Below are 23,035 nucleotides of genomic sequence, written 5' to 3'. Positions count from 1 at the left end.
AAGAAGTCCGACTTTGCCAAGGAGACAGACCCTCCTTTAAAATTAGGGACCATGTCTTGTTGCCTTACAAAGCGATTTGATGATTCCTATAATATGGCTGACCACAGCGATGAGGCAAACCAGTGCACAGTCCTCAAGGGATGAGAGCTGGTTGGTGGTTGAACTTTGGCTGCTTGGGCTTCACTAGGCTCAGTCTGAAGAAGCGACAGGAAGCCCCTTTGATGAGGGCCACCACTTGCAGAAAGGAATCTTAGGATAAGGTGCCATGCAAGTTGGATGACTGGCAAGGGTGGGGCATTGGTACAAAGTCCTAGCAGCATAATTTGGCTTTAGGGACATTGAATGCCACCTCATTGGTGAGTAAAGAGCCAAAGCTGTTGTGTTGTTTCAATGGTAACACAGACCTTTACAGTCTGAGCCTGAGTGGTGTTTTATTATTCGGTATCTGTCTATAACAAACACCATGTGCCAGCCTGAGGTAGTTCATCAGTGTACTTGTTGCCATGTCACTTTGGGGCAAAGGTCAATGATTGACTTTGCAATCGTATCATCAGACCTGCGAACCAATCACCACCCGATAGTGAGTTGAATCCATTGGCTGGGAAGGCTACTCGACACATCCATTCAAATGATCTGTAATTCACATTCCTGGGAGGTATGCATGGTAGATCACACCTCCTAATTTCCCTCATATTTTGAGGGAAATTACTTATATGAACTCTGAATGGACCATGTTGAGCTCCACCATTGTGGACGGAGCTTCCAGGACTTGAGGCCTGAAGGATATAGGTGCCTGTCGTCCGGTGGACAGCAGTGGTAATGGAAGCCATCAGGCTGAAGAAAGAGACCTTTGGGGCTTGGAACTCCTGAAGCAGCTGACAGAGTGACCAGAGAGATTTGGGCTGAGGTCAATGTCAGGTGGTGGAAGAAGCACTTTGTTCTCTACAAAGGACACGGTAAATGGGTTGAGGAGATCTGAGTCTGAGGGTTGAGGAGGATGGGATTCTATCACTGTGGTAGAAGTTGCCAAAGTAATTAAAAGGTTCGGCCTGAAATTCTGAAACCTCTGGACATTGTGAAGCTGTCATGGTTGTCACATCTCTTCAATGTCACCTGGAGGACAGTGAACCAGAGCTTTACCCTCATGGAATTACTGAAGGTGTTTGGGAATGTGCTTGTCCATTTTACATCAGGAGAAGGCCAGATACACAAAACGTGAATGTGGTCAGAAAGCTCATTACTTCTAAGTAAACACAAGATCACCAGATTTTAATCATCTATGAAGGACACAACAATCAATAATCTAAATGGATGGGTTGATCCATCACTTGTTTAAATTTAAAGATGTTGAGGGTCAGGGTACTTTTATAATTGTCTGTAGCTTACATTCAATCAATGGCACTAAAGGATTAAACTGCCATTTGTCTAAAGTAAAGCTCCTTTTGAAGGGAAGAAGAGAGAACTAAGGTCAGAGGGAAAACACTGTAGGAGGCCTCACAATTACTATCCCACGACCTTAAGGCACACTCCACCCCTCACAATCCTCTCAACCACAACAGAAAGACTTAAAGTTACTGAAGCAAAGCAAATGTTAATGTGTTAGAGAATACATTACCATATAATCAACCTATAATACACTTTCAGAGGTGTCTCTGCATATCTACGGAGACAGTACAGAAGGAACTCTTAGTACAGTCTGTGTTAATCCTGAAGCAAAAAATTAATTCAATGCATTTTGGGTAAAGAGAACCACTTTTTGTAACCGTCTAAAATCTACAGAAAGCTGAATAATTTCAGAATACTTTGTCAAATACTGTGATCAAGCCAAGGAGCAGATTACCTTAATAGAAATTAGATGGAAATTTATTACATTTTAAAAAAATTGTGATGATGTTTTGGTAAATTTATTTGCCTCTTCACCAATTTATATCTCTGCAGTTTTGATCATTATATGCTTAACTTTTTCAGATACAAAATGTAGCCATTTGCTAAATATGTACATACAGCCAAAGTATGCTGAAGAGCTTTTCAGAGTAAATGTCACAGATGACTGTTGCTACAAAGGGTCAACATTTAAAATCTAAAGCCAGAGAATATGTGGGGTGCAGCCTGACATCTTGACAAGATGCGACGGAAAAACAAAAATAATTTCTAGTACATCTTTCTAGCACACTTTTAGTCTGTTAGTCTGTTAAGGTTTTCATTGTTTTTACTTTATTGCCTACTTGACCAAACAAAAGGGTGATTTGTTTCAATAAAATACTCTACGGGATTTAAAAATCCAATTTCCACTGAAATGCAGTGACTATAAAGAACTTCACACAAAGGTGAAACACATCTCAATAGTGAGCTAAAGATTACACACTGCTCGGTTAAATATAGAGCTCAACTTTTTCTTAACATAGTTGGGTGAGTTAGAAATGTATGGAGTGCAAACCTCTGAATCTGTGTGGTTGGATGAACCTCCACTTCAAAGCCACAGTATTCCAGTGGTTTCACTCATCATAATCCATTTTTTTCTATTCAGTCGTCAGCCAAAATTTATTGCGATTAAAAAACCTTTGCTTATTGTGTCAAAAATTGGTATTTAATACGAAATGCAATCAATTATAATAATTAACTTCGAAGACAACCGGAAGACTACCCTGGCTAAGATTCAGTAAAGCTGAACATATAATGCTCTCTGTGAGGGACCAGCCTCAAACGAGGACAAAAAATGTTCAAAGTAGAAAAAAGTTTCAATTTAATTCTTCAAAAAAAAATCATTAACAAAGCATAAAGATTTAAAGCAAGAATAAATCAAAGGATAGGTAACAACTTTGGATCCAGATTAACTGAGGTCAACTAAACTCTAACTGAACACAAACAAACTGACCTACAAACAAAGAACAAAAGGCTGCTTAAATAGGGGTGAAGTAACCTAAATTTACCACATGAGGGAGGCACAACATAACAAAAGAACAAATAAATACAAAATTAACTAAAGCATCCTATGAAACAAATAAAGTAAGCTAACTTTAACTTAGTGTAAACAATAAGTGAATATTTAAGTGACAAAATTAAATAAAAATCAACTTGAAGTCTCCCCCCCTTCAGTCTATCAGAAAATGGATTAATCCAGGTTCCTCCTCCAGCTGGTCAGCAGCACCTCAAACAAAAAACAAGTGTAAGCAAACCATTCAGACAGACATTAACTAAGATGTGCACCCATTAGAAAATATATGTCTAAATGAAATAAACTTAAACAGTCTATAAACTATACTAATAAAGAAAAATAGACTAACACGATGTGGTGGTAGGAGGATCCACCACACGCTCTATAGTGCATTCATGCTCTTTTTAATGAGTTAGAGTGTCGTACCAAGGTAGTTATCCATTTTGTTTCCTCTGCGTCGCGACATGTACACTGGGCAGGGAGCAACGGTCCAGTTAACTACGCCTCAAACCAACTAGATGTGAAAATGGTGGTGTTTTACCCAACAAGCGGGAAACATTGGACTAATAAGAGGACAGTCAAATCTCTGTAAACTCGATTTAATAACATTTACACTCAATATACGGGATTCATAACAGTGGCGCTTGTTTAAAGATGTCCAATATCTGCAAAAGTTATATCTGTTAGAAACAAACAAACAAAAAAAAACTTTAATCACCTTTGAAAGTGGCTGTTGACCTACTTTCCATAAAACATTGTTGTTTGATAGACCAGACCACACGAATGAACCATATTGAGTACATCCCAAAATATAGTAAAAAAAAAAAAACTGACTAAAGTTAAACCCACAATTATTCATACATCAGGCAGACCTAGATTAAAAGTAATTTGACCAAGAAGTAGGAAGGAAATGAGATAGGCAGGATTTTTTTAAAAAAATCAGTTTTTATCTACATGATATTAAAATAGCATGTCAGACATATTTTATATGGTTTGCAATAATCAATAAACAAAGAATTCAAAATATTAAAACTCATTTATATCTGCTGACCAGAATTTTGCATGTTCCAGAAGTATCTTGACATTATTCTGTGGTGAAGTGAACAGTGCCATAGACGGGTAAAATTATTTAATGGTGTTGCTGCAGGAACAGGAACCTTGAAATGAACTGTTAATTTATTGAATATGACTGTATACATTGAAATAAAAACACTTGCAGTCAAATCATCTCAAAGTACCAGTGTTCTGAGAGATCAAGATGGAAGAAATAAGTAAAGGCAGTACATACTGGTATGATAAACACTTGAAAGTGAATTTACTGATGCACGAAGAGGAAGAAGAAATAAAGGCAAGGCAGACATTAACAATGTCAGTGGATTAATTCCAAATATCTCAGAGACTACAATACTGATCCACGAAGAACATGATTCGGGAGTGTGAGTTGGTTCTGAATCTGGAGCTTCTTCTGCGAGTCTGGTTTTGTTCTCCACCCTACAATATTTGGCTGGCGTGAAACAACTGCATAACAGTTCCGCTACGCCCAAAACAAGCTTTGTGGAAGAGCTATCAAACTTCCAGAGGGGAACATCTCTTATTAGCATTCAATGCCAGAATCTCTCTCTCACACACATATAAACAACCATCCCAAAGCCTTGGTTGGACTGAGCCAGCCTATTTTGTGGCTTAATATTAGGACTGATGGCAGCCCTTTTGAGGCACTAACCTAATCAAGCGGGAGGATGAGCAGTCATCTGTATCTTGCCATGCTTTGTGTGACCACAGGGCTACAAATTTTCTCTCTGTTGTGGTGAAACAGACAATGAAAAATGTTTCATGATTTTACGATGGTGTGTGCATGGTTATGTCCATGTCTGGTTACTGTTTATAGCTTCATTTCATTGGGGTTATGGCTTGTAACCATAGTAGTTTATGAGTGTAGTTGATTAACATCTCATGGGATCAAATAGTGCCTCAACTACACACACACATCCCACGAACTGAAAAGGAGACAGTGTGAATGATGAAGAGGAGAAATTTTAAACTTTCCTTTCCATAAATCATAATGGTCAATGTTAGATTGGCAAACAAGTTGGCACAGGTTTAGGATTAATAAAGTATATTAATGAAATTGTTGAAAGGAAGTCACAAGCTATGTTGAGGATGCAGCAAAGATTCTCGATAAATAGAATCAAAACCAGTTTTATTATGCACTAACAAGTTTCTTGTTTGTGCATAATAAAATAAAAGGCTTCAAGCACAGTGTACAATATTAAATATATAAACTTTAAGGGAGATAAAATTAATGACAACCAGAACAGTATGTTTGTGTATGTGTTGCTAATGTTTATACCTCTGAACTAAAAAAAAAACAAAAACAAAACAGGTTGTGATAGTAAAAATAAGCTTATTTTGTTTGATATTGTAACTAACTACTGAGGTTATAAGGTGTTCAATGTGGTCATAGAGACAGCCTGAAGCAAGAAACTGTCTTTCATGGCATGATATGATATGATATATCATATGATATATAATATCATGATATGATGATATGAAATCATATCATCATATATCATATATATCATACATATATCATATATATCTAGATATATCATGATATATGATATATCTAGATATATATGATATATCATATATGATATATCATATCATATATATCATATACCATATCATATCATAAATATGATATATGTATGATATATGATACATATCATACATATATCATATATATCATAGACCATATCATATCATATATATCTAGATATATCATGATATATCTAGATATATATGATATGGTATATGATATATATGATATGATATGTATGATATGTATCATATATCATACATATCATATCATATATATCTAGATATATCATGATATATGATATATCTAAATATAACATATATCATGATATATCTAGATATATATGATATGATATGGTATATGATATATGATATGATATGGCATATGATATATGATATTATATGATATAATATGATATGTAATGGTATGGTATAACTATGCTATGCTATGGAATGATATGGTGGGGTATGGTGTGGTATAGTATGGTATGGTGTGGCATGGTATGGTATGCTGTGGTATGGTGTGGCATGGTGTGGTGTGGTATGGTGTGGAATGGTATGGAATGTATCCTATGGTACGGTGTGCTAGGTTACGGAATGGTATGCTATGGTATAGCATGGTATGGTGTGCTATGTTATGGTATTGTAATGGATATAGTTTGAAACACACCACTATACACCATACACATGATATGCCATACCATATGTTCCATTATCCTTTATAGAATAGTATAACGTAGTACAGTATACTGTACTGTACTGTGCATGGTAGAGTATTCTATACTCTACCATGCACAGTATTGCATGGTAGAGTATAGAATAGAATGGTACAGTATAGTGTATTATAGCACAGTGTAGTGTGGTATAGAATAGAATGGTATAGTTTAGTGTATTATAGTATGTTGTAGTGGAGCATACAATAGTATAGAAGGATTATCAGTCAATGTCAAGCTGCGTCAGCACAGCTTGACGCAGCTGTGCGTCAAGCTGTGCAGAAAGCAAAAAGGAATACATGATTCTAACTACTTAAAGTATTTAAGTCTCAGCCTTGCATTATTTGGTAAATAATGACCCTTTTAATGCAAAGTTCTATTAAAATTTGCATTAAAAAGTCCATTAAAAATGTCAACTTTGCATTAAGTGAGTGCCATACAGTGTTGCCATTACTTCAACCATAAAACATTGTGCAGCTTGTTTTAATTTTTTCATTTAATTTTACTATACATTTGCACTTGTTAGGTTGTTAATTCAGTTGAAATACATTGATGTCCAACCTTAAGAAGTGTTTTTATTGCTGTGGGATAGAAGGTTAGCCTACTAGTTGTTTATGATTTTGCATTATTACAAGACTTTGGACACTTGATATAATCTATTTGAAGTTGTATATAAATCTCTCTTGTTTTACCGGGAATGACTCAGAGCCGGTAGGCGTGCCTTTTTTCCATTGCCTGTAGTGTATGATATGTGTTGAATCATTTGTATAGGGAAGATACACTCCAGGAGGCACAGGGACCTCTTCTTTGACTGCTCTAAACAATGGGTTTACCCTCTCTCTTTGAATCCACAGGACTCTGTTACTTTCTGTTGGTTGCTTGACTATCTCAGGCCTCTTCTTTGATTTAGAGTGCTTTTTTCCTTTACCGTGTTTTTTCTTATGCTTCTTTGGTCCTGCTTCAGTAGGTTGTTTGCGTTTGACAGGAGACATTAAATGCGTTAGAGAGCGTCGTCTGTCTGTCCTTTCTACACTTTTTTGCCTTGTTTTCTTAGCTTTAGATGTCTTCGTTCCTTTATCATCTGTTTTCTGTACAGTAATAGTATTTCTTTGTTTTGCCCTGCATTTTGTTGATCTAGCAGTGTCCCGATCCTCATCTGGTGCTGCTCTAGTTGGTTGTGTAGGTTGGGCTGGAGCCGTTAAAGAAGTTTTAGGTTTGACTGAAGCAGTTACAAATGCTTTAGTGTCTTTTTTGTCTGTCTTCTTGGTGCTTTTTTGCTTTAGAGCTCTTTTCAACATAGTCATTGCAGATTCCTTTGGTTTATCTGTCTTTGATTTCTGTCTAAGTATAACCATTTTTTCTGGTTTTTCTTGGGCACTGGATATGGTTTCAACAGAACCCTTTCTTCCAGGTCTTTCTTGGACATCAGATATGGATACAGATGTAGCAGTTTCTCCAGGTCTTTCTTGGACATCAGATACGGATACAGCTGGAATCTTTTGTCCAGGTACCTCCTCTTGGACATCTGGATGTGTTTTTTTCGTAGCATCGTGTGGGTGCAGACTTGTGGCAGAAGAAGCTGTAGGGTCCTCTTCTTCCCAAGTGCGCATCAAGAAATTAAGCTCCCATTGCTCTTGAAAGTGGAAAATAAGTTCTGCGTGGTCAATGCCAGGCATACTTTTCCCAAACTCTAATAGCTCTAAAAAATACTGACTTTCAAACTTTAGAATATCAGCAGGTTGTGCAAGCATTACTGCCCGTGTACTGCACTCCAACAAGCTCTTCAGCGTATAAATCATGGAAGCCGTTTTAAAATTAACTTTGAAAATATCTTAAATTGCTCCTTGATACAATCTATTGGATTCTGAAGTAGGAAATTCTGTTATGGAGAAAGCTTCACCATGGATACGACAGATGTCATCAGCTGGTCTCACTTTGTGATGTCATACGAGATGAATCTCTGTGGCGTCACTGAAACACTCCGTTACCGTACACTATGTTCTCTGCAGACTGCATTATCACATTTTGGAAATATAAAAATGCTGAAGAAATATTACTGCACAAATGCATTCATGTGGAAACAAGTAGAATGTGATTTGTCTGTATGAAAATTTGCCAAATATCAGTAAAAAACAAAATCTAGAAAGATTTTTTCCCCCAAAAAAATTGTACATAAAGGGCTTGCCATAAATTGTCAGAGTAGATTTGCGGTGACCTTTGACACCCGGTATCTAGTTATGTTTTTATATTGAATTCCAACGATGAAAGGTTGCCATGGAAACCGACATACAGGCCTGAAAAGTCTTGGCCTGCAGTTTGATTTACTATTTTTCTTGCAATAATTAATATAATTTAATGAGTCAAGAATTACATACACTAAAACATGCGAACTTTCAAAAATTGTAAGCACGAAAAAACTAGGTTAAAAAAATAGAACATTTGATTGTTTTATTTTGGTATTCTGACTGACTTTTAGAAATACTACAGAATATTTTCATAATACTCAGCATTTATTGAACATACTTATTGATAGGTGCTTATTTTCCAATCTTCAAAATTATATCTGACATAAAGCTAAAACTGTACACCCACTTAAACATGCCAAACATCTGTCAACACCAATGCAGCTAAATAAGGAACAATTCCAGATTCTGTTCAGACAAAACCTCCTTTTCCAGTCTAGTTATTTCTATAACATGAAAGGGTACTCTTTTAATATGCTACATTTAAAATAGGTCATTATTTTACATCATACATTTCAATATTTAATTTTAATAAATTCTTAGACAAATAAAATATATGAAACACTTCATCCCCCATGAACCAAAAGATGTAAAATGACAATTTAAATATGGGATAATGTTAAAAATTAAGTTCTCTTGTCAGGGCAGTCTAACAATCAGTGGAGAGAGCGACACCTAATGCTGTTAATTGTGCTTCCAGTTCAGCTACCCTCTTGTTGTAGCGCCCTTCTGAAGGGTTGTGCCCCTCTTGAAGGAATGCCAAAACTTGCACATCATATGGTTGAGAAATTGACGCTGCTCCACCATGCAACTCGGCTGACTGAATCCTATTAACGTGATAACGAAAGAAACTTTTCGACTGTTTATATTTCACAACAGAACAGAATAAATTGCATTTTACATCCCACATTGGAGTTTGTTAGACCACCTCACTTTCACCATTCTGGGATGCCTCAATAATGATTATTTCTCTTACAACTATCAACTGGCTCCACTTAAGGATTAGCAGCAGTGCCCTCTTTTGGATGGCAGCCAAGCTAGAACTCCGAAAGGAGGTCATTTAAAATGGATATTATTAGTTACTTGAATGGAACAAATTTTGATCTAACAAACATTATTTAACAATTAATAAGTTGATTATTTAATTGGGAGTATTATGCAAAATCAACTTTGAGCTTTTGATGATGTTATTCCCTCATCAAAAACACAACATGTTTCATGACACAAAAGTAAACAAACCAATCTGGTGCAGCAAGAGTCCCAACCTCAATCTGATAAAGAAGGAATGAGCAAAAGATTAGAAGCAGGCAGAGCTTTGAGATTATCGGAAAAAAAAAAAAATCAAAATACTAGTGGATACGTGCCAATAGCTGCTCAGCAATTATATTAATGGTTTGAAATTACTTTAATTAAATTAAGTGTTGACAACATAGTTTAGTTTTTATTTAATATAGTTACTATCAAATAGATACTAATTCAATAATATGAAAACTAATTCTGCAAAGATTTTTCATCCTAGTAAAACTTTTATCAATTTGCAAATGAAGAAATGACAAGAAATAATTCAAGTACATACAAGATACAGCAAAGCATTTTATAACTTTTACTGCACAAAAGTCACAAATCTGAACAAATGCTCTTTCAAAAAATATATTTAAAATTTGGTCTTAAAAAGGGCAAGGGCTCAGCATCTTGGCAAACACTCGAGGCTTGGTCTAAACTCCAGAGAGATGCCGGGACTTTTTTTTAGCTACAGTCTGAGATCAGATGTTTCTGATTTTGGGTATATTTAAATGAAATAATGTTGTACCTAAGACATTTTTCTATAACACCAAATAATTTCCATACGAGTCAAATATTGATCAACAATAACCACTAAGGTTCTCACTTTGGGGTTTGGAGATACACAATGCCATTCAAAAAAAAAAAAAAAAAGAAAAAAAAAGAAAATAATTGAAAAGTAAATCTGTGTTTTTCAGATCAACAATAGGTAACTCAGTGTAGCAATGAATGGCATCCAAGTTGTTTTGTCAGTGTGGAAACCTTGTGAATTTTTTCTCAAATTGAAACTCTTAAAACAAACTATTATAAACAGATAAGTTAAAGTGTATATCCAGGTCATATAAAGGTACTAATGGTCGGAGGTTCAGTTTTCCAAAAACTGAGTCAATGCATGTGAGAAGAACATTTGCCTGAACTTGCCTAGCAGCTTGTCTTTGGGTGTAGGATTGACTCCCTGCTGACTTCGTTCTTTTGCTACTTCCCTGATGAGGTTTGGACAGTCAGAGGACAGACTGCCTGAAGGAGTGCTTGGTGACAGACTGAGGCTTTCCTCACCACTCAGCTAGGTTCCCAAACATCCAGTCTCAGTGTAGATCTACAGATCCAAACTGAAACCCAGCAGGAAACATTTCATGTCCAGGTTATCCATATGGACATATTCTATAACTAAATACCTATTTAAAAGCATGGCTTGTGCTTGCACCTGCCACTGCCCTGGCAGTTACGATGACATTATAGATAGCGACAGAGCTACGACTGTGCCAGGCGGGGACATTCAGATAAACTTTGCAGCTAATGCTATTACTGTCTGGGAAAATATATCCTTCACATCCGTTAAGAAAACACAAACTATTACTTTCCAATTTACAGCTGATTGTTCAGGACACACACACACGCACGCACGCACGCACGCACACACACACATTGGCAGAGAAAAGTGGAAAATGTGATGAGCAGACCTCGGTAGGCAAACATGACAGGCCGTGTCAGCTCTTGTGGCAACAAATGCAAGTCAATGAGACCTGAGCAGACACAAAAAGTACACACTCACACACACGCATACACACACAGACTACCATGCAACAACAACAACTGACAGCAGAGCAGCATTGCTCTGAGATGCTCATCACTTCCTATTGTCCTCAGGCTGCTTTTGCTGACTGTAGGGCTGGTTGGAGGCGTGCGAGGCCACCGCTCCTGCCAACATGCGCCTGACCTGCAACTCAGATTGTGACAGGAAGTGAGGTGACATCTGGTCACAAAAAGCAAGAGGAAGTTCAGAAATGACCACATGCTCATGACTACTGATCCAACAAGGATGGTAGACGGCAGAGTTGTTGTTCCTACAACTTCTACTGAGCATGTGCTGAGTTAATTTTCAAACAGAAGAAAGGCTATCATTTTAGAGATATCAACAATTTATAAAAGAAAATCTGAGTTATTCTTCTCTATCTGGAGGACAGTGAAGAAGTAAGGTTTTTCTTCTGGTGTTGCTGATCTTCTGTGGTGGAGAGTGTAACTTCACACTAGTTTCTCTTCAGTCTACCCGGTAACAAACTGTTGTCCTGGTTGATGGGTGTTGGTAGTTTCCACCACTTTAATTACTAATTAGATTTGAGCTCAGGTATTTACTACAGCATCAGCATGTTTCACAGCAGATCACACTGGTTTGTTGCCAGTATAGAAGTCCATTCAGTTGGAGTTAGAAGTTAGTGGTTAAATAAATTGCAAAATGTGCCAATTTCATTTACCCGATTAATCGATTAATCAACTTATAATACAATCCAGACCAAACTGCTATCAACTCCTCTCTGGCAAGCTGTCCACCATCCTCCTCAGCAGCTTATTCCAAAATAAATATAATTTTCATGGAACAAGAGAAGCTGTTAGATACTAACCAAAACAGTCCAACAGAAATAAGAAAAATACATTATATAAACCTGTCCAAGTTTATACATAGCTGTAGTTGTATGAGCTGGTTAAAGTGCAACAAAATACATTTTTGTCCTGCCGTTGCTTGGTCTCTACTCCCAGAGGAAGCTTCCCCCAGTTGCCTCTGGTCCTCTCCTTACAGCTTGTTCCCTGAACAGCTGGCTGGGCCTTGCAGCATGTTTCGCCTTCAGATGAACACTAGAAATACAATGCTGACCGCCACCTCGATCAGGCGGTTTCACCTGCCAATGCAAGATGGCTCCGGGTTTAGTCCGGTGGGCCGCCAGGTGTCTGTTAGCAACGGCAGCTGGGAGAGGCTCCAGACCCCGACAACCCAAACAGGCTCTCTTCATCCAAATGGTTTTTTATACCACAGCAAAATGTCATAATATGACTGGAGAATGGACATTCTTGGCTTTTGAAACAAGCAATGAATTTGTCTTCCACAGCGTGGTATGGTATAGAAATCACAAAGGAAGATAGTTTCTACTTATTTTTAAGTAATAAAGTGAGATTTTTTTTTTTAACGGAAGTGCGACTCTCTTTAGATTTTTGTCTGTGGTCAAATATCAGCTGTAATTTGCAGACAAGAGCAATCTGCATCATAAATCACATCGTGATTAGATGTAATTTGTAATTAAGTGCCACGTTTGTTTTCATCATCTGAACTTCAATCCATAATGTGCTAATTAAGCTGCCATCTAGCTACCTCATTTCTCATTGAGTTTGGTCCACCCTAATGAAATTGAACTTGATAAACCTCGGAAGTAATTAACACAGACTTCCAACGCTACATCACTGCTTTGTCTGTGATTTTCTCAATACAGCCGCAATCACACTTACACTAATGTTACTGCAGCTGGGCTGAGGTCTTGTGAGTTCTGTGTTTGATTATGTTTATCAAAAATATAACATTAAATGATCCTGTAAATGATGTATAGTCAGACCATAACAAAAAATGAGTCTTGAGAAAACACAAGCTAGCTAAACCGGTATCCAAAACCTCAGCATCAGGTTTTGTGCTGCTTTTTTTCCATGCTCAATTTTGTAGGAATAATTAAATATATTGACTTAAAATGTATGCTGACAAGTCACTAAATCATATGGGAAATATAACAAGTTACCAGTTGAAGATGAATATCGATTAATATTCCTTGTATTCTGCTTGATAAAGGCAAAGTTGTATGGAGTGGATGTAATCACTGAGTGAAGACGACTCAAAGAAAAGCATTCGCAGTATCAGTGAGGTGTTTTAAACAAAGTAAGATGACAAGGTCTTTTGAAAAGGAAATTCAGAGGAAAGTGCAATGTTTGCAGAATACAGATATTTATATGGCTCATTTTGGCAGTGAGAGAAAGAAAGTTAAATTAAGCAGCAAATAACAGGAGGGTTGAACAGAAGACAGCAAAGGTGCTAGGTTTAATTATTAAAATTTTCAACAACTATCTGTCATTGAACAGGTTGGGTTTGAAAATATGGGCAGCTTTTAAAAAGTGTCTAAATACTTTGTCCAGTATATACACATAGAGAGACTGCTGTTAGTAGTGTAAAACTTCATAGCACTAACTATAAAATTGTCAGTAAATACTGAATTAGTTTCATGTTTGTATTAAAATAAGAACAAAACTCAGTTTTACAGTGAATGCTGGCTTACAAAGTGGAGTGACTCTGACCCTAATATAAAGAGTATTATGTCAAATTGACCATTCTGATCTCTTAATAATGTTGTAATGTTATTCATCAAAAACACACCTGGAGTGTTGCCTTGATTCTTTCATGCATGTTTGAGAAATCCTTTAATCTCCCATGGCAACCATTTGGGGTGACTAAATGCTTGCTCCCACAAAGCTCCGCCTTGAAGCGGCGGTCTCCAGCTCAGCTTGTGCCCTAAGGAGCACCTTCCCCACTCAGTTCCTTCAAACTAGCAGCAATTAAACAGATGGTGGAACTGCACATCTCAGTGCAGCACTCCTTAGGAAGGTCTCAAATGGTGCAGTGAGAAGCATTGTTGTAATGACATGATGAAGGTGGAGTGTTTGAAAGAGCAGCAGCTTCTTATAGAGACGTAGGCCCAATTTCAAGCTGTCAAATTGCAAAGTCGCATTTCTTTTAAGTCCTGCTTGATATCTGCAGCATTTTTGTGACAACTGAAAGTAACAATTACTTGATTGTGCTGTAAAGTGGCTCTATGTGCCTGGAAAATACACAATACTGCCCCTTTTATTGACAAAAATAGATCACAAAGACTAGAAATACTACTTTGAATGTTGTTCTAATTTCTTCTACTGCAGTTCTTAAAGATAAATTAGACTCGGCTCAAAACTGCATCGATATCTGGTTTGTGCATCTCTAGAATTTGCTTGCAGTTGTAATTTAGATGATGAATCTGTCTTACCTCTGGACCCAATAATGCAGACAGCCGTAGATTTCTGAAAAGGCTGACACATTTATCAGAGGCGGACTTTTTTTTATTGGCATTAAAAGAATCACTTCTCAGGCTGTCTGCACAATGCCATAGACGTAGCGCACAATTCATTGCCTTGACTTGCTTGATATCTCATTGGCAGGCAGAAGCAGTAGAGCTTCAGCTGTCAACACAAACCGGTACAGGATGCTATTTTTTGATAAACACGAGGAGCGGGAGTCTTTTTGTGCCGAAACTCATACAGCAAAAGGTATTCACGGCGGCGCGAACACACCGCCTGCAGTCAAATCTTCTTCCGGACAACAGAAACCGTGCTGATCGACTTGATGTAAATCTTCTCCATGTCTTTTGAGTGAAATGAAAAGAGGGACTAAAACGACAGCATGTACTGACAAGGCAGCAGGAAGAGATGGTGGGGTGGAAACAAGAGGGTTTGTCGACGAGAATCAAGAAAAAGAGTGGCGGCACGGTGACAGCAAAAAGGAGAGGTGAGACTAAGATGTAAAACAGAGGCTTGACAGGGTTAGATGGGAGGAAATGAAAGAAGCAAGCACAAGGGGGAGGAGGAACGAGAGAAAGATAGGAGGACAGGAAATGTGCAGGGATGAGAGAAGAGGTCTGGATCTGATATGGTGGGAGGAATGATGAATAGGGATGTGAAGGAGTGAGCAGAGGAGGAGTATGTGGGCTGGAGAAAAGCTACCAGATGTTTCTCAATGCAGCTAATCTGCATCCTAATAAGTGAGCAGGAAACTAATCAACTCGTACAGTTCTGCCTGTCAGTCTTTCTCTTCATCTCCTTTCCCCACATAGAGGAGCGCACTCACACTCCCGACACACACTTCGGAGACACTTCTGAACACGCAGCCCCCTCCCCCCTCCGCTCGCCTTCCCCCGTCGTTTTATCCTTCTTTCTAATTCTGGAGTTTATGACTGCTTCCATCCCCTCCCTCCTCCAGCAGTAATCATCCATCCATCTGTCCACCACGCTACCACTTTGCTTCTCGCAGCTTAATGTGGAGCCACCGTGCTTTGTGTAAAACTTGACTGACACGCATGTCGTTATAATCCAAGACTGGCCTAACTATTTATGGAAGCAGTTTGTTTTTTCCCTCTTGTGTGAGGGGGTCATAAGAGTGAGTAAGTTTAAAGTGGTGGCATCAAAAGGATTCTGCCGTCCTGTGGATGGTGGGATGACGTAAAAGGAGTTAATACGACAGCAAAAACATATCCAAGAGTTAATTCACTCTTGTTTGCAACATTTATACCTCAAACAATAGATCAAACAATAGATTTTAAAAATCGAGTTATTTTAATCATTAGGCATGTATCTGTTTACTCATCAAATGAGCTCAAGATCATACAGGAGTTCATTCAACTCCTTTTTAACTCTTCTGAGATTTGGGGTCATAGTTCAGGTATTATTGAAGCTTTTGATTTGCAATCAGCTGCTCCCAGTAGTAAAAACAACACCTTATTGCAACGTTAATGCATCCTAACGACGGTCAGGTAGTAAAAACGTAGAGCAAAAATCCTTCTAGCTGCACAACATCCAAAAATAAGTGAATAAGGGAATACGTGTTCTAACTTGCAATGGCTCAAGCAAAAATAATTAAGAGCAAAAGTTTACAAAAAGAACAAATCAAGCTAACCTCCGTCAGAAGCTTTGAAGGAGATTCCAACTTTGGCATCGTTTGGAGCTAATGGGTTTATGTATTCTTTTATTTCTTATGAACTAAGCACTTGATAGTAACTTGATATCAAGTCTTAATGTCAGCATTTTAAGATAGAGATCTGTGCAAAGCACTGTTCAGCTCTGATTCATATCTTTATTTGCTCTCTAACAATGGACATGGGATGTCTCAAAGCACCAGTCTTCCTCTGAACACTGCTAACTAATGACTGTGCTGCCTGACAAATGAACAACAACATCCTGAAACATTCAGATGTCGCTCTAATGACTCACTGATCACTGATGGAAGCAACTAGAGGTGGGAAGTCTGGTGACGTGGTGTGAAAAAACAACCGGCTCTGCGTCTAACGTTGATAAAATCACAGAGGTGATGGTGGACAAGAAGACGGCAACCTTAACCACCAAAGGGAAGACCAACTAAGAGTTTGAAAAAGTCGGAAAAGAAGTTAAAGCTGAACAAAAACAGCCCAAGTCTACAGCTGCATTGTGTGGAGCATCCTGCCTCCGTGCTTCAACGATTCAAAGACCATAAACATCTTCACTGTGATCAGGTCCTCTGAGACGATGTCCGACTGCCAGTGAGCTTACACAATAAGACAGATGTCTAGAAAAACGTGCTTCCATTATTTTCTGAAAAACATTTATTTTACAGGCAAGAAACAGCAATAAGAAAAGACCACGCAGTTCAAAAATACAGCCAGCACAAGATCTGTAAGAGGTTATGAAAATAAATGATACTACCCTTCAGTATTTGCAGATTCTCCTACTTGTGACTGTTCTGTCTAAAGTACCTACAAATAATCCAGGAAAATTCACCTTTCTGTGGCTTTTTGTTCTGAAGAAAATGCAAATGTCTAACAATTGACATGCTTCTTGTCATGCTATTAGCTAGTGTTTGCAAAGCAGCTAATCCAGGAGTGCCATTCATTTTCCTTGACAGTGACTGGTTGTACTGCCAGGAGCAAAAATAAGAAAGCCAGGGAACATTAGCTTCTGTAGTGCAGACAATTTCCACTGTGCGTATTGATGCATGTTAAGGTGTATTTGGTGTTTGACTTATTAAAATAAGCAGTTCAAGCGTTTTCAGAGGTGGTCTCAAATATTTTGAAGAAATAAAAGGAAGCAGTTCTTGAATTGCTCTGCTGTGTTGTTTTGTCTTTCTGAAAACACAAAACTCAACATCTTAATATTTTTGGGGGAGATTAGAACCATTTTAAAATTAGATGAACATGCAAAACTCCAATACATGGATGAGTCAAATTAAACCTGGATTTTATTTGTGACACAAACAGGAGCTGTTGGAGAGTTTTTCTTTTCTTTTTGGTTAAAATCTTGTCTTAATTCAATGCTGTATGAATTCATCTTCTAAGACGCATGTATTATTATGCCACTTGTGTCCAACTTAAAATAACATCCACAGATTATTACTTTTAAAAATAGATCCAATATATATCCAAGCTTTGAAAACTTTTAGTAGGCTGAGTCTATGCCCATAATTTTGCATCTGGGTCTTAAATAATAATCATTCAGACAGCAAAGCAGGTAAAGGTCCAGATGCAATGCACTCATGTCAGGCGTTTGGACGGATAAGATGTCAGATTTGTGCAGGTCCAGGTCGCCTCTCAGCAAGAGTTCAGACCTCTGGCTGGCAGGAAGCGAATCCTGCTGTCTGAGGTTTGCGATAGAACTGATGCATTCATCCCAGACAGTCCGAGCGGACTGCGGGATCTTTGCTTTCACTCGCAAACTGCACAGACACACACGAGTTAGACTCAACCCGTCAATCCCCCAGTGGGTGTTGCTCAATACGGCGGAGGGGAGGGCCGAGGGATGTCATCTGGAGGAAATAGGATTCCACCTTATAGAAGGCAGGGCTGGATCAGGCTGTCAACAGAAACGTAGCGCTGGCTGACACGATGCGCCAGGATTGAATATGAACTTCACTCTCGCAGCCTCACTTCGAAGGTGAAAACGTTAGTACTCGTGCCAAGGCATTTAAAGAAAAAGAAAAAAAAAACAATTTCCTCTCTTAGGGTGGAGGTGGGTGGATGCTATTAAGCTGTTTTTAACAGAGGAGAATAAGTTGTTGATACGATACAATAGATGGCACATCATTTTTTTTTTTTTTTTTTTTTTTTAGTCTATTGCTGCTCCGCTAGATACGACCAAACATGTATGAAATATTTACAAGCAGGAAAAATGTACCGACTGAAGTCAGATGCAGGGAAGAAGCTGTGGAGCTGACAGAGTTCTCATCAACGTGTCGGGGAAGAAAAGGGTTCTCGGTTGTGCGTGCATCTCTGTATATATTTTTTTGAAGTGCTGCAGTGAGACAAGACATGGATACCGAAAAGAACAGCAGTGTTTAAAGAGACGGCACCAAAGGAATTCGTGTTGAGGCATTAGGGAAGAAGACGTGCCAAGGTCACACACACACAAAACAACAATCGCGCATGAGCTGTCAAACAGACTAAAAATACATATTTTTATTTATTTCATATTTACTACCATTTTCACTTCAAAATAATACCAAATCACCTGGGATCTTTTTTTTAACCATCACCAAAATCTGGTCCCGTTTTAGATTATAAATTGTTAATGCTAAGCCTACAATGCCTGGAGAGAATCTAGATCAGAATGTGCCTTTTATGATCCATATGCTGCTGCTGCTGCTTTTCTCCAGACCCCAGGGGGTTTCATTTACAGAAGGGGGAAACACGCAGAGCTTCACGCCACATCCTTACTCATCTCCCTAGCCTAATTACCCACAATCCTTGAAAACAACTATCTTAAAATGCTATTACAGAGAAAAGTAAACAATGTGGTTTAAGAAGAATGAAATGAGTGATGCATTTTTCATGTGCGTCACCAGCAGAAAAGTCTTTATGTCATGAAAACTAATTTATGACGATCGAGTAATGGGGCTGGTTTCACATTCTCATGCTCTGATAGGGTAGCAAAGTAAAAGAAATATTCAAAGCTGGGAATGAACAGAAGTTTATTGCAATCCAAAGTGACTGTTACTTTCATAAAGGGCCACCATCATTTCTTGGTTCTGAATGTGATGGCCATGATCAGGCTGGTCATTGAGCACAAAAAATACATAACTAACATGAATGTATGCTTGTCAAAAGAACCAGCTTGTATCAGAAGCAGGCTCATTTCAAACTCCTCATTACCTTCTAAACTCTCACTCTGCAGACTTAAGCTGCCTGAATTAAAATAGTTTACTTCTAAAAACACAACCCACATACGGAGGCCTTAGTCCTCAATGCAGCTGTCGCAGGTTCGATTATCGGCCTTGGCGACCTTTGTTGTATGTCTTCCCCCTTCTCTCATTACCCACTTTCCTGTCAATTAACTATCGAATAAAGGCCACTAGAGCCAAAAAAAAATCATTAAAAAAAAAATAAAAATTTTTACGGCTTTTGTAAACTAGAGATTTCTACGACTTATACCTTGTTCTGATTTTGTTACATATTGGACTAGGATTCTGTATTTGTTAGGGCATATTGATGAAAGATCTCACCAAGAATTGGTATTGGGCATTAAAAAAACTGGGATTAGGCCATCCATAGATGCAATAACTGTGAGGGGATTGGTATTCAGCAGTGATGAGTCACTGCACAGGAGGGAGCTCAAAGAACTCTTAGAATGGGTGCAGAGCAAACAAGCTCTGCATTAGTATGGGGAAGGTAAGGAGGAAGCTAGTGGACTCTACACTCACCTGCTTTTCTCTTTCTGCCACAAGTAAAAACATCTCTGCTGCTGGGGCTGGTCATACCTGACCGAAAAACAATTCATCGCAGCCTCTATGCTATTAAGGACATGTAAAACAGCAGGTGTTGTAGCAGTGAGACCTTTATCACGAAGGACCCCATCCGACCCGCTTACAAACTGTTTCCCCTCTGCTTGTATACAGAAAGCTCAAAAGTCTTAAAGAACAAAGCAACTCAAATGAAGGTTGTTCCTTCTAAACTTGACACCCTGCTCAATGATCCTTAACTGCTAACTTATTAGAGTGGTGTTGCTACTGTCACTAATCTTTTTCTGCTTTTCTTTTATTTGTATTTATGTTTCAGAAATTGCTTTGTGTCTGTTTTACATCTAGTCGCTGTGATAATAATCTGCAGGGTCTCAATCTTTTTAATTCTTTTGCTCACACAGAAAGCCTAATAAAATGAACCTTAAATCTTGAGAATAGCTAATGGAAACACCTCTATTATTGATCGACAGTAATGACAGTAATCCACTAACCTCCCACGCAACAGCTTATCCCCCCCACCCTGTGTTTTCAGTCTAGCTGGAGGCCTAATTACTGATCTCAGTCACCTGCTTGACGCTTGTCACTTTTAGAACCGTCACGATTTCTAAGATCAGCGTACAAACGGTCTGCTTTTCCCTTTCGAAAAGAAAACCGTCTGCAACTGAGCTCAAAGATGATAAACGAGATTGTGACGTGAATAGAACGAGTCTGGGTTTGGACTCAAACACTGCTGAAAAGATAATTAGAAAAGTAGCCATATTGACAAATTGAAAGAGAGGGTTCTGTAATCAGACATCTGGTGCAAAAAAAAAAAAAGGCTTTTAACGTGACAAAACACAGCACATTACATAGATGATGTGGGCTGTTTGTAGTTTCAATTTAATGGACCAAGTAATGGTTACAACAGTGGATTATTTTTAGAGGAGAGAGAGAAAATATGCAGTTACTGCAAATCGCTCATGGCTTTTATTTAGCATGATCCCCTTATAGTTAATGCAAATTATCCAACTGCAGAACAGTGCAAAAGTATTCATATCCCTTGTAATTTTTCACATTGTGTCATGACACAAAGTATCCATCTGGTAACACTTTATTTGACAGGATGTGCATAAGACTGACATGACACTGTCATAAGCATGACATAAAACATGTCATGATGATGATGGAGTCTTTATGAATGTTTATGATTGTTGTCATGAGGCGTCATTTGATAAATAATGATCTGTTTAATGCAAAGTTGCATTAAAACTTGTATTAAAAGTACATTAAAATGGTCAACTTTGCATTAAAAGTGTCATTATTTACCGAATGACACTTCATGACAACAGCTGTAAACATTCATGAAAACTCCTTCATCTTTATGTCATGATTATGACATGTCAGTCTAATGCTCACCCAATCAAATAGTGTTACCATTCATCTGAAGATAAATATATCCATAAAGGGGATACAGCAGACAGGTGGAAGAAGGTGCTCTGGTCGGATGGGGATAAAGTTTAAACTACTTAGCCTACATGCAAAATGCTAGTATCCCCCTCTTCACAGTGTAGGATAGTAGTGACAGATTAGTGCTGTGGGAACAGGAAAGCCAGGCAGAGCTGGTGGAGCTAAACATAGAGCAATCCTGAAAGAAAAGCTTGTAGAAGCTGGAAAAGACCTCAGACTAGGGCCGAGGTTTACCTTCCAGTGGGACAACAAGCCTAAAAGCCAAAGTCAAAGTGTCAGAAAGGCCCAGTTAAAGTCCTCCACTAAATTCCACTGAAAATATGTGGTAATATTTGATACAGTATCATCGAGTTACGGCTATTTTAAGCAAAACTTCATGTTTCTAAATTTGCAAATCTGGTAGAAAGCTTTATTTCAAAGACCTGTAGCTGTACTTGCTGTGATTTGCTGGCTCAGAGGATGTTAATTACAAATACAAGTAAATTTTTTCGGTAATAAAAAAGTTTAAAGTTTTCTTCATTACAAAACTATGCAACAATGTTGGTCTGTCACAAAATATTCACAGAATATTGTGAGTGTGTATTGTGACTAGGCCTGTCACAATACACACTATATCGATTAATTGCATAATAAACTGAAACCAGCTCAATAATTTCCATTTGGATGATTTATCATTTTTCTCAAAACTGGTCTGCAGTCTGGTTCTTTGGTCTCATCTATCCTTTTCTTGAAGGACAGTTTTGTTTACAGAGACTTCATAATTCATTATGTTTGTTGTTTCTGTTGTTTTCTTAAAATTTATTTTGGATATTTAAAATGTCTTCCAGGTCCAGTGTTAAACTTTAAACTCTAATGAACATTTTTCAATCTATGAGAATGTCTTCTTGCATTATTATGCCTTTATCATTATATCACTTAAAAATGGTCTCAAAACAACAATATTATTGTTTATCGCAATAACATCTGGGGCAATTTATCATCCAGCAAAATTTCCTATCGTGACATGAGAAAATGTAAAAAAAAAAAAATAAAAAAAACTGTATGCAAACTTTTGCAAGGCATTTTAATTTCAACTAAACTATATTAAAACAATGTTGCAAATAATTTTTAAGCATTATTGAGGACAATAGTGCAGAGCCAGGGAAAGTGGGCAGATTGTACATGTTGGCTTTTGGGACATAGAAGTTTTGTGCTTAAAATGTCCATTTTAACTTAATGGATTTGGAATTGAACACAGAGCACAAATGAGCTCCAGTCTGCAGCACCAACAGAGGAAAAAATCTGAATTATATGACAGATAATAGTTACGGCCATCTGCTCTCTAGATTGGGGAATAGACTTGCTTGTGTTTAATTGGTCTAGGAGGGGCTGTTATAGCAAATAAAAGAAAAACTAGTGCGTAATGCGCTGAAGACACTTTTAGAAAAAAAAGCATTTTTTCCTTTGTTCAAATTGCTTCTTTTACACAAAGGAAGAGAAAGGAGAAAATCTGGCCAGTAAG

The 23,035-nt window shown here is 37.9% G+C and overlaps 2 protein-coding genes and 1 long non-coding RNA gene across 3 annotated transcripts in view; all 3 read right to left on the bottom strand.

The window, feature by feature from the left end:
* itfg1 (integrin alpha FG-GAP repeat containing 1) overlaps positions 1–23,035 on the bottom strand; it is a 164,093-nt gene that overhangs the window by 54,862 nt on the left and 86,196 nt on the right. The gene's annotated exons all lie outside the window — the stretch shown is intronic.
* Positions 2,198–23,030, bottom strand: LOC148160163 (uncharacterized). Its single transcript, XR_015762477.1, has 2 exons — positions 18,532–23,030; positions 2,198–4,734 (listed from the first exon to the last, which is right to left on the bottom strand). It is a non-coding gene; the product is annotated as an uncharacterized LOC148160163 (long non-coding RNA).
* LOC148160164 (uncharacterized) lies at positions 5,985–8,066 on the bottom strand. The gene has a single exon (XM_088004121.1). It carries the CDS (start codon positions 8,043–8,045, stop codon positions 6,903–6,905), a length of 1,143 nt encoding a protein of 380 aa, XP_087860247.1. The 5' UTR covers positions 8,046–8,066; the 3' UTR covers positions 5,985–6,902.

Source organism: Poecilia mexicana, unplaced genomic scaffold (genome assembly GCF_051168715.1).
Source record: "Poecilia mexicana isolate PSO_F unplaced genomic scaffold, ASM5116871v1 scaffold_3, whole genome shotgun sequence".
Classification (NCBI taxonomy): Eukaryota; Metazoa; Chordata; class Actinopteri; order Cyprinodontiformes; family Poeciliidae; genus Poecilia; species Poecilia mexicana.
Note: the sequence above shows the minus strand (reverse complement) of the source record. Positions and strands in the feature narration are given on the sequence as shown.

Excerpts from the sequence above, each read along its gene's own strand:
- LOC148160164 (XM_088004121.1), bottom strand. The coding sequence starts at position 8,045 with ATGATTTATACGCTGAAGAGCTTGTTGGAGTGCAGTACACGGGCAGTA.